The sequence below is a fragment of the Atractosteus spatula genome, chromosome 5, assembly GCF_055471065.1.
Source record: "Atractosteus spatula isolate fAtrSpa1 chromosome 5, fAtrSpa1.hap1, whole genome shotgun sequence".
Classification (NCBI taxonomy): Eukaryota; Metazoa; Chordata; class Actinopteri; order Semionotiformes; family Lepisosteidae; genus Atractosteus; species Atractosteus spatula.
Genome location: NC_142710.1, coordinates 22229188 through 22242266, shown reverse-complemented (window position 1 = coordinate 22242266; position 13079 = coordinate 22229188). Strand labels below are relative to the sequence as shown.

The 13079-nt window shown below is 34.6% G+C and overlaps 1 protein-coding gene across 1 annotated transcript in view; it reads left to right on the top strand.

Moving 5' to 3' along the window:
* Positions 1-6244: 6244 nt before the first annotated feature.
* The window catches only part of gabrzb (gamma-aminobutyric acid type A receptor subunit zeta, b), a 31934-nt gene continuing 25099 nt past the window's right edge, over positions 6245-13079 (top strand). Inside the window, exons 1-2 of the mRNA XM_088916211.1 lie at positions 6245-6391; positions 11839-11928. Of these exons, the coding sequence (XP_088772337.1) occupies positions 11876-11928 (53 nt within the window). The 5' untranslated portion in view covers positions 6245-6391; positions 11839-11875. The remainder of the gene's footprint in view (positions 6392-11838; positions 11929-13079) is intronic.

The window sequence follows — 13079 nt, the reverse complement described above, 5'->3', positions numbered from 1 at the left end:
ACTCGATTTCAATTAAAAATAAATCTGTTTTGCACCCTGCACTTGTTTCTTGTTACCTGGAGGGGCTGAGAAGGAATTGAATCTAGGTTTTCTTCATCCATCGTTTTTTCCATGTTTTTCGCCTCCTCAGGTGCAATCCAAATCAACAAAGTAAAGTTTAGCCCAAAGTAGATACACAGTCAGAAGGAGCTGCATTTCTATTAAAATTACTTAAATAGCATTTTCTCAATGTATGGTTTTCCCTTCATTTTCACATGAAGGTTCTCACAGCAGCACAGGCTATTTTATTAATCCTTCACATTTTTTAAAGTACACATATATTCCCTGTTCTGCCATCACATGACACAAACTTTAATCTTGTTCATTTACCTTTACCCTTTTTAAGTTTAGTTATCCTTTTAGCAAGGCTTTCTTCCTACATTCATGCACTGTTTTAGTATTTGTTAAATGCTGTATTCACAAATGTGAAGAAAGAAACATTTAAACCATTGATTTAGGCACTGCAATATAGCTATATATTTAACTTTTTTTTTTGGGGGGGTGCCTAGGTTTGATTTAATAGTGCATTTCACAGATAGGAAAAAGAAACTGCAGTTGGATGGCACTGCAGCAATGATTGGCTTTCTGGATGAAGATATCCAAGGAAGATCTGTGAATAATATGTGTTAAGCTGGTTCACAGCTCAGAAAACAACGAAAGGATCCTATGCGGGTTTCAAGATCACAAAAATCCTGAATCAGTAAATTAGGGAAGTCCAAGGCCAGAATGCAAATTCAGTATCAAGCACCAGAGACACAATCCAAAAACCATGGTCAAGAAACGGGCTAAAATTCAGGAGACGGGCAAGGAGTTCAGGGAGAATTCAGCTAAGGCTAGATAAAGAGCTCAAGGTTTGAAAACAATACTGAGCACAGCTCGAACTAAGAGCAGGGTTTAAATAGGTTTGGGGGGGAGGTGTGGTGATGTAGGGACTCTGGGCAAGCAAGGATTGGCTAATGCTGTCTGCTTGATCTACACCTCTTCTGCACAGATGACGTTGGCACTAGAGTTTGAGGTGCTCTCTGGTGGCGACATGCTGGGATTGTGACAATATCAGCTGCTTGAGCATAGTGAGTCCAAGATCAGTGGACTCGAGACCCAGCTTGCATATTTCTACTGCAGCACAAATTAAGCATAATTGGACAAACATGTTAGCATGCCCTTTAGAGAGATTTTGAGTGTGCCAGGAGCTGAGGAATGGGACTACAGACCACAAAGGACACAATGGCTGTGCAATCACAGGGCACTGGCAAATTAAAGAGCATTAACACTTCACAGGTACTGCTTCTACAGATTTTGCTGTGTCCAAATGAAGTCTAAAGGCCTTAGTGGAGACAAATCTAGGCACTGACAGCCAGAGGAAAATGGAGAGATTGATGTACCCTAAACTCCTAAACATTTAATTTTTTTTTATTTTGGAATGTCTTAATTTACAGTTATAATTGCAAATACAGTAAAATACCCATAAATGTAAGATTAGGTGATATAAACAAAAGAGAGTTAAAAATAAGATAGTTCAACCTTTAATGTCATTATTTACTTAATGTAACCTGAAAAAAATGTTTTCCAAAAAGCTGCAAATATCACAATCAAATATGCCTAAATATTCTGTTCTCTACTCATGCATTGAGGAGCTTGGTCTTTCATCTGAATGCCTGTCTAATCCCTCCAGGTCCCATACCAAAACCAGGCCAGGGCTGCCTGGCTGCCAATTTCAATGTATTGCAGCTGCTTGCATGTAGAACACGGTGCCAAAATGGATGTGGGCAGGAGTAGGTGGTAGCTGGCAGTATATATAAAACAGAAAACAAGCTCCAGTCAATGTTTTCAAGAAAAAGCACAAAAATCCATCAGTAAAATCAATTTACTTTTGTTCATTTACGCAAGTTCTCCAGCAGATACAATATCTATGTATAGAAGTGAACTTCTTTTGATCACACATAAAATATTTTTTCTTCTTGATCTTTCATCACCAGTTCTTATTGAGGTGTCTCCATTTTTTGCAAAGGCTTAATGTGTCTTCTGTACCCTGTTAGACTGTGCTTAAAGAATATCAATGACAGTTATGCATTGGGTTATTGAATCATTATGGTATAGTGCCAAAGATATCTTGTACAGTATAGTTTATTTTTTCATTGTGATCAGGTAAAGTATTGGTCCTTTCAAAGAACATTGAACCACTACACCTAATCACAATAAAAATGAAACTGTGTGCATTTTACTGTTCACATATATGTGACTGTTACTGTACATACTGTAAGCACTAAACAACTAAATAACACAGGTGATGAGAATATTTAAAATGCTGAATGTCATTTCTGGTCAAAATCAAGAAACACAATTCCAGAAAACAGTAAATATACTCTATTTATCAAGAGAACAATGTTTTTTGTATCATTGATTGTAAGAATTGTATTGTACAGTACATAAAAGAACTGCAAAATGTTAAAGAAGTTATTTTACATTTGTCTTTAAAAACTGACTTCATAGACAATGAATCCACAACAGTAAATCAGATAAAACTTCAGTTAATAATTGTTTAAAAACCAATAAAAAGCATTTTGAAAGGCTAGGTTGAATTTCTACATGGAGAATGTTAACATATAAGTTCACAGAAGATAAAAGAAGAAACAGTTCTTTTTGTAGCTATATGGCCTAGGGCAAGAAATGTGTAAAGTATGTAGAAGTATTTGAGTCTCTATAAATATTTCTGTCTTTTAACATTATGTGCTGCAAAGGGAGGGTAAAATGTTATCACATAATAAACATATATTAGCCTACAGTTCTACATGGCAGTATGAATGATTTCTGATCATTCTGAAGAAAAACAGGACACATACTGTAATATAGGCTCTTCGTCACATAATATAAATTGCAGGATTTCCTTCCAATTTATGTTAGAGTGCAAATATCCCAGCTTTGGAAAAAAAATGTAATTACAGACTGCCAGTACTGCCACTAGAGGCCGCTGTACTGCCTCTACTTGTAAATAGCCACACAAGGGGTAATTGGCTTAATTATTGTATAAATGATGAAAGTTTTCGAAATCACATTGTCACATGGTGTTCATGGTGCTAGTGGTGATACAGCAGCCTCTAGGGGTAGCTTGGCTGCAATTGCACCACTTCTTATTAAACCAGTCTTTCACACCTTCATTTTAAACATTCAGCTACAGTATGTTCTGGTCAAAAACAAACTGAATTCAATATATTATACCCCAAAAAAGGAATTTTTTTGTCATTCTTACTAAGCAGTACCACAGCACCACTGTAAGGACGTGATTTAAAGAATTATAATTAGGGGAATAGAAATATACAGTACATGACTGGATGGATAATAAAGGTAACTACAAAACAGCAAAAGTAGTTCATTGCTCCAAACATCTCTGCAAGAAACATGAATGGAAATTGTAATCAGAGAAAGAGCAGACAGATGGATAAACAAAGCCACAAGTGACAATAAACACATTGAGGAATGAACTGAGGTAGAAACAAAAGATGAAATGAAAACATTTTACTTCAGTTGAATGCACCAAATCAGTCAACCTGAAGGTGTTTCAAAATGGATTTTTTTAAGTGATCATCTCTAGAAAGAAGAACAACATTTATTACAAGATTTCTGGATTTGAAAGTATTATGGCAAATAAAACAAAACGATGTCTCTTTCTAGTGATGGGCACTGCGTCATAGCTCTGGTGTCCAAGGATCGATACCAGCTTTGCATACTGTAGCTGTCTGTATGGAATATGCATATTCTAACTTCACAAGTGTGCCACATATTGTACAGTATGACAAAGGGAAAATTTAAACTCAACTAAAAATATGCAGTGAATACATAATGTTCTACCTTCATAAAAGAAAATCTTTATTCTAAACTGCCTTTACTATGAGCTTATTATTATTGTGATCAAATTTGGTATATGTAATATTATCTAGTGCTTAAAACTTTGAAGATTAAAAAAATCTGAATTACAATGATTTCTGGAAGTTCTGCCTTCCAATGATGAACATTAGAATGTTAAATGTCTTAGACATACTGTACACATTTTCTTCATACTGTATAAGCTATTGTGTAGACACATACTGTAAAAGGCACAACATGTAAAAGTTGTTTTGTTAAGTTTATTTTAGTTTTAAAAATGTGTTACGAACTGAACTGGTTTATTTTCTACAGAATATTTTTGCAGGCCAGTACGTAATATCTGGTCTCCTTATGTATGTGCAGTAACTGCATGAACACAACATTCAAATATAACATAAACATCCTTAATTATCCATAAGACATATTATGTATTGCATACTGTAACTACTTCTTTTCTTCTTTTTCCTTACCTCCTTTGAAATCTAATCAAATTCCAAATTTACCAAATAATTAAATCTCATCTCAATATTCACCAATAAAAATTATTTACTACCATTTTAGTATGTCAGATATGCTTCACAAAATGCATGTAACTTAAGGTCTGTGTGCATGTTTATTAGAGCCTATTTTTCTATTTTATTGCTGAAACTGGGAACAAGGCTCATCTGAAAAAAGCAATATAACTAGATACTAGTAATATACAGTACCTCCAGTCTGATCCAAGTGAGACTGATTAAATATCTTTGACACATCTGTTTGCCACAATCTTTTTGGTTGCAAAGCTGCTGGCTGCTGTCCTAAGGGCTTGTGGGATGTGAAGTTCTGATTTGAATTTGTGATATATGAAAGAAGCAGGACAGGCCCAGATACCTTGTAAATGAAAAGCAGATAGGTCAACCTTGAGGAACAACCTGATAACACTGTCCTTTAGGCAATGTCCTTGGAAATCAAGAACTTTTATTTGCTTATTATTCACCACAATCTGCTTCACTAAGAAATGTTTTTTAATCTTCCTTTGCCCATAATTTTCCAAATCTGCATTATAAAAATCATCATCATATTCTTATTATCTTGCTTTTTTAATGAAATTGTGTTACTTACTTTCATGATATAAAAGAGTTTTGATTGCAGGCATATGACAGCATAGAGGAGGCACAACAATAACCCATGGACCAAGACAATTCAAATATATTAGTTATAGTAAAACCTAAAAATAAATCATTTTACTGTGTGAAAATGCGCAAGTGAATGCTTTAACTTGTCCTTGATCTAAATATTTAAAAACATGCAATATTATAGGTACAAAACTAGCTTAATCATTAACTAGGCGCATACAGTATTGTTAGATTAACTACTAAACAGATTAATAATGAGCATTATTAATCTATTAATGTATTAATAATTACATTATTACATTATTGCATTGTAATTACTGTACATATGTAAAATCCAAAGACATAAGCATATAAAATATTTTCTCATTTGCTGGGCTTCATGTTGTTTGCAATTTCTCACAACCTGTTTCTCTGTGTTTGCTTAATTTGTACAATTTCATCATCTTAATATACACAATAATGTCTGCATATTTTCAAATAATATCATAAAGCCAATTTATTATTTTAATATGGATTATAAACCACATTAATCTGCTTCAGACAAGAGATTAATTAATGAATTGATTCACTCATTCAATAAGGGTATTCATTAGACACATTAAACACAATTTTAGCATAGCAGAATTTACTGAATAAAAGCAACATTTGTAAATTGGCTAACAAGACTTGCATATGGCTTCTCATTAAAAACTGTATACAGTACGTATGTATATGAACCAAGATACCAGAAGTGAGTGCTATTTTTTAATCTCAGAGTATAAATTATACAACAGACCCTCTCGTTTAGTAAAGGTTTGCATAAATAATATCCCCTCACCACTATTTCAATTTTTTCATCTTATTTCATATAAAAACATAGATGCCTTATTTCAAAATCAAAACATCTCAAGAGACGATATTATTTTTTATGCAGGGTACAATCACAACTCAACATTCTAAAATACTAAAAATAGAGACACTTAAATAAGTGGCGATACACTGCCTTGGCATAAATCCAGCTGTCCAAGCCAGTTAAATCTAGTCGAATCATCTCAGGTTAGTTTTTTCTTTTCCTGTCAGTCACCAACTGTTAGACGTCTGAATGAGCATAGAACGTCGTCATGCATCCGCAGTACTGTGGAAATCTCTCCTCCCCGTTGGAGAAAATGTGTGGAGTTACCTTACCCACAACCAGTTGTTCACAACCGAATAGTGATGCGTGTGCTGTAGCGATTGCTTTTGTGAAAAGCAGGAGCCATCAGGACTAAACTCCTAAAGAGCCACATTCTTTTCGCTAAGGGAAACTCGATGTTATACGTACAGAATTTCTGTCAATAGGCATTTTCATTTTTTTTTCTCAAGTCTGAAATGCTTTCCGTCAGTAAGGGTCACTACAGGTAAGTTGGGTATATTATATCATTAAAATATCAATGATTTTAACTTCGATGTTCAGCAGGTGTCACTCAAGGCATTAGCTTTGAAATGTTACACGTGAAATACTGTATATTAGCAACTAAGCAAAATATCGTGAAAGGTTCATTTTAGTGGCACCTTGAATTGTAATGTGGAGATTCTTTGTACTTAATTGAATTACAGTATCTGTGAGTACTAACCCTAACCGAACAGATAGAGTCTTTGCATATTTGAACACTCCCAAAAAAAAAACAGCTAAAAAAACTCATCTTTAGTTGGCTTGCAGGTGTGTGTCTGGCTTTATGAAGTATTATCATAGTAAGCTAAATAGAAACACAGAAGATGATGTCAACGCAGACATAAAATGGTTGGGTATGCTTTAAAGAGTATATGGGATGTGATGCCTGAAAAGTACAGTGAATACAGTAGTAAGAATTCACTCGCAGGTGCCAACTAAATTCTGCTTAGAGTGAATTGCAAATTTACTATTTAAAGAGAATTAGAAGAAAGAAAAAATATCTCTGACCAATTTTCAAATGCTCAGTTAATGTAATTTTCACAAAAGCAAAAAAAAACCAACAGAAATCAGATAAAAACTTCTCCAAGTAAAAAAATCATATTAAAATGAAAAGCTAAAGCGACATTAATTGTGTACTGTATCGAAAAGGGGACATTAAAGATGTGGTTGATTTTCAGTCTTCAGTTATAGTTCTTAATACTGTGTGTGAATGAACTGACCCCACAAGTGACCATATTCAGTATAACAAAATTCTGAAGAATAAATTGAGCACCCCTTTTATCCTTCCAGAGATACAGTATAATTAAAAAACACAGAGTTTTAAATAGGTTTGTCCATTACATTATTACTAGACCCCCAAAAAACAAGTACCATGCAGAGAATGTGTCACTATGCAGAAAAATCTGTCACAAACAGAGAACAAGGAGCTTTGAAAGGAGCATGTATGTGGGCAAGGCATAAACTCATAGAATGCCAGCAGGAAATTTACTAAACTTTGGAAATTCTACTGTGAAGTTTAATTGTAGCTTAATTGAAACTGAAAGGTAGTCTGTTTAGCCCCAGAGGGATGCCTAAAGGTAACAGAACAGACACATTGTATCATAAAGAGAATTGTGGAATCCTGTCCTGGATCAGGTTGTAAATGTGGCAGAATATGATTTAGGTTCGGGCAATCATCTCTGCAACATACTGTAGACTACAACAGAAGAACAGCGGCAGGAGACAATTTCTGACCTGTACAGTATAAGGTCAGATTTAACCAGCAATTATCAACATACTGTTGATACTACAGTATGTTCCCTCCTACCTCTTGGAAAGAGCTGGATAGTGTCCATGTTGATTAACAAGGTTTGAAAGAGCAGAAAATTGATTTTCCAATCCTGTGATTTTTCAACTACCTTTTAGCTATATAAATTGCATTGTCATGTCCAAAGGTGAACAGAGCTTGATGTATGATAAAGAACTCCATTATTCCGCTAAAAACATAAGTGACGCAGGGCTGTCATTTGACTTTGTCTAAAATCAATAGGTAATTTTGCCAGAGGAAGAAAGCAATCTCAGATGAGCGCTCAACTTTAATGTCTGTTGGAAATCAGGGCTAAGCAGGCTGACAAGGTTTGTGTGATGCTTCTTGGTAATACTCTGATTTGTGACAGTTGGGTGGTGACATTGTAATCTTCTTACAGCTTCACGTGATGAAAGTCTCATCTCTCCTTTCTTTGTGGTCCCTTTATAGGCATGTAGCAGAATGTCCAACAGAAAATGCTTGGAGCACTACCCAGATTATTAGTTTTTCCACCCAAAGATAGACAGCAGTATTATCCAAATAAAAAAATGCTACTTTTTTTCATATAGAAATAATGTTGATAGAAAAATTACAATCTATTCTGTATACACCATGACATTTCCAAAGGAAACTGCTACTTCTAGGAAGCACATAAATGGGTGATATTATTCAAAGATAGAGTTGTAGAAAACGGGGCAAGATCTGATGCTATTTAATATCCAGAATGTGTGAAAAAATTTTTTCTGTAGAGATCTGAGTGATTTTCTAGTACAAAATCAACTAGACAACTGCAATTGTAATTTGATCATGTTCTGCCACACAAAAGAAAGGCAAATAACTGGACAGTATAGTCCTTTTTTATCTTCTGCAATATGCCAGGCTATTTTGGCATTGGAACAGCCCTTCTGGACTTTCATGTAGATTATTAAATGAAATTGTGAAGCACCAAGAATCTACACAAGCGATTAATTGTCATTGTGATAAGGTAACACCTGTTTTCAAAAATACATTACAATTTAAATCTGTGTTAAGAGAAGCACATTTTTAACCACAAGTAATTTTGTCCCCAAATTATCAAAATCAGCATAGTTCCCAAATATCAAGAGAACATTAAAATAAAAGCTTCATATGCACCAAAGTTTTCTTTATAGGGTGACAATCCTCTCAAGAGAAACTGTCAACCACTGTAGTTCCTGAAGTTGTAATTTATGTTCAATGTACTCAATATACTGTATGAAAACTGCATAGTAATTTTTACCATAGTAATTTTTAAAATCACCTGGCTCACAAAAGCATATACTCTATATTTGTTTTACCTTTTTTTCTTCCTTTTCTGAGGGGAGCTGCAGTATTTTATTAGTAAGCTTAGAGTTACACTGTTGTTGAAAATGTAGATTTCTTTCAAAGACTGGATAACAGAAGCCCTCAAGGGCTGGATTCCTGCAGGTCTAATAGGCATCTTTCAATTAGTAACTGACTGCAACCCGGAAAGAAAGAAGTAATGTGACTTTTCATTTGAATACTTCATTTTAATTATTAAGGTCTGGGGAAGAATGGAAAATGGAAAACCTTGTGGCCCCTGCAGAATAGCATTTCCCGTCTTTGTTTTAAGGCATGGAGAGTGTAATGATTGTATAAGTTTTAGTGTTTTAGTTCGGGGACATTTAACATACTAAATATTTGTTTGCATACAAATGGCAAGAATTGCTCTCAAATCAAATCTTGATTTTTTTCCTTAAGTACAGCTTTTAATTTAGACTTTCTTAAATCCATCAAACCAAGGATCTGCAGTATATTATTATTTTAAATCCCCTGGAATGTGTTATATTTTAAAGGCTGTCAGTTGAATGTGGGTTTAGAGTTCTTTCGAATTTAACAAATGAAACAAAATGTGAGAGAATCCAATTGCCAACTTTGCAGATGTGAGCACTTATCATTTAGAAATGTATAATAAAAATGGAAACCAGACGTTTTGTCTATTAGACACACTTAACTTTAAGATACATCAGTCTTCGTATGCAAAATAACCTAGTAAAAGAGCCATGAACCTGTAGGCTAACATGTTATTATAAGAACCACGAAAAGAATGAAGATGCCCCCAAAAACAGATTAATTAACCCATTAATAAACTTAAATTTCTTTGCTGAATGCAGAGGAGAGGTGCAGTACACTTACAGTTTTAAGTTTTAAACATCCTTGTCTAAATAAGCTCACATTTAAAATAATACAGAACATTACATCATTAACTTAGCCCTTGTAGTTTACCAGCTGTTTAGTTAATTATATACTAATCTTTATATTATATTAATTATTATATTCTTTTTTTGCCATAATTCATTATTCTCTGTGCAATAAGCATTTTAAATAATGTGTTAAACAGTACAGTACTATTAAGAACTATTAACTAAGACCATGTTTAAAGCCAAGGTTTGTTTTCATTGATATAACTTGGTAACTTGAGTCCTACAACACTTTGGGCATAAAATTGCACGATACCGAAATTTTAAATGCTGTATCCTGTAGTTTCCACTTGTATCCTCTGGTTTGTGTTTCATTGTTGATTCTGGAGAAGACTATTGAGTTGACTTTGTCAATGCCTTTAAGCATTGAATGCTTAATCGAGTGTCTTCGTAGTCTTCTCTTGTAAAGATTAAAATTATTTGGTTCTTTTTTCTTTATTTAAATGAAATGTTTAAATTTAATGTGAAAAGAATGTTTAATATAGCACCCAAGATTCAGAATTAGATATGTACTTTAAAAGAGGCCTCATAGTACTTAAGGTCTGCATTTTTAATAGATTTAATAGATAGTAATGCTGGACACGTTACACTTCATAGTTGTAAAGAGTCTTTAAGTAAATGATCCCAAAGCCCTTAACATAAAGAGGATTTATCAAACAAAAATACCTTTAATATTTTGGTAAAAAATATCAAAACCCCCAATAGCCTTAGACAAAGAATTCCAGAGGAAACTTCAATTTAGAAGGAGCAGAAAGTGAATTTCAGTCTATTAACTAGATGTAAAAAAGAATGCCCTAGTTGAGTGAAAAATCCAAACATTGCAGTGCATACTTTATTATCACAGTACTTACTTCCAAGAACAAGTGTAAAAGCAATGAAGTTTCATCCTCAGGAGCCTGGAATAATGCTCCACAGAGCAGTAGTGACATGCTAAATTGTTACAAAAAGGAGAGAGGAAAAAAGTGAAAGGATTGATCAAAGGTGTTCTGAGACCAGGGGCCAAGAGTCTTTGTGGCTGCCAAACACCTAAAGTTTTTGTCTGAAGCTATAACCTTCAATTCGTCAGGCTATGCTTTTGCTTCATGAGTTGAAATTCTGATTATGCTGCAAGAAAATTCATTCAGTGATGTTATCATTTCTCTGCAGAGGATATTACATGTGACAAAACCACATTATGGTTTTACACAACTCAAATTCTCAATTGGAGAGGCCTTGAGTTGAATGGCTAGAGGAATTCTACAGGCAAGATTGATGCTGGGTGGCAGAAAATTGGCTCTGCTAGATACCCTCTAAAGCATTGTATGAATAAAGCCAGCAGCAATGTCCAATGAGAGTGTTGAATTCATCAATTCTAACGGATATGGCTGTCCAGAGAAATAACAAGAAAAAATTATATTTTTATTTTATCACGAGGAGAGCCAAGTAACCCCATGGGCCAGACCACTGGCTTATAAGCACAACTGGTTTCAGGAGCACAGATTCAGATCCCATCTCCAGTTCCCACTGCAATAGACTGGCGTTTCATCCACGGTGTATCCTGCCTTGTACATGTTGCTTACTGGGATGAGGCCCCAGCTTCCCTGTAACCCTGTAGTGGGTAAAGAGATTAGAGGATGGATGGATTGATAGTGTGGGTCTGATTTACACTGGGCACTGTGGAGTTTACTTCAATGATTTGATTTTTTGTATAATTAGCTGTAAAAGACTATGGATTTTAGCAACAGTAATCGTCACAGATTTCATAGGCACTGTTCAATTGCAGGTCTTCATGCAACTGAGTGACATTTTTAATTTAACTATGACTGCTGAAATAATATTTGACTCTTGTTTTATTAAAAAAAACTTCAAAGAATAAAGCTGATGTTTTTTTTCTATTTTTGCTTTCAGATAAACACGCACAATAACAATACCTGCTAAATCAACAATGCATTTATTTAACTCTGGTGGAAGAGCACTTGCTATTTTTATAATCAGCAGGTAAGCTGACAATACCTACATATTGCATAAAAGAATGTTTGTGGAAAAAAACACAAATCCATTTGCAAACAGTATCATGCCATAAAAAACAGATAAAATATCTCAGAAGCCCACAATATTCAATAAAACTGTGCTATAGGTAGTAAATTGCGTTTTCCAAACCAAGAATTCAAATTGTATTGTTTTCTTTTGCAAGTTTACAGATTATACTGCAACAAGTCTATAAATTGTCCCTGTGTGTTTGTGTGTGCCTTGAGATGGACTGACGCTGCACCCAGGGTGTAGTCCCAGCATGTGCCCAATGCTTTAGGGACAGGATACAGTTGCTACAGTATGTCCCATACCAGCTTTCTGATAATGGATGGGATGAAGGTGACACAATTACACAGAAAATGGAAGATTAATCATTGTTATTTAATTGGATGTGATCTTTGCTGCCATTTTGGAATATTTGCATTGAAGACAGGAAGGACACAAATGAGTTCTACAATATATTGTTGCTTTGTATTACTTATAGGATATAGGAAAGGGTTTTTATCTCATACAATATTTATCGCTTATACCTCCAAGATGGTAACATGTTGTTACTTAATTACTGCGCCAGAAATGAAACCCTGTTCTTTTTATCCGGACAATGTAGGTGAGGAATATTCATTGCATCACAATATGGTTTACAGTCAATCAGTTAAATAAGTATATATTATAAGGTTGTTATTATTATTATTAATCCCTCATATTCGATAACTTTTTTCAATCAATGGTTTCTTCTCCTTACTGTAACACTAACAGATGTTGCCATCTCATCTATCCTTAAACCTTGAATTTCATGCTTGCAATTATCTTTCATAAGCAGAGACTAGCAGGAGGTTATGCATTCATCTGTTTGCTAACCCATCTGTGGTAGGAAGCCGCCTGGGCACCAGGGGAGGCTGAACTGAGCCCCAACATGCAAGATTAATGTTGCTTCATGGTATACACAACTGTACTCCACAGAAGAATAGTTAATAATATAATGACTTATTAAAAAGCATGTGTGCCAAGACATCATACATCCTTGACAAATGTTTTATGATAAATGGATGTACAATGGGCAGCACAATGGCATTGGCTGTCCCTTTGGTTCTGGGTTCAGTTCTTGACTGAAACATCTG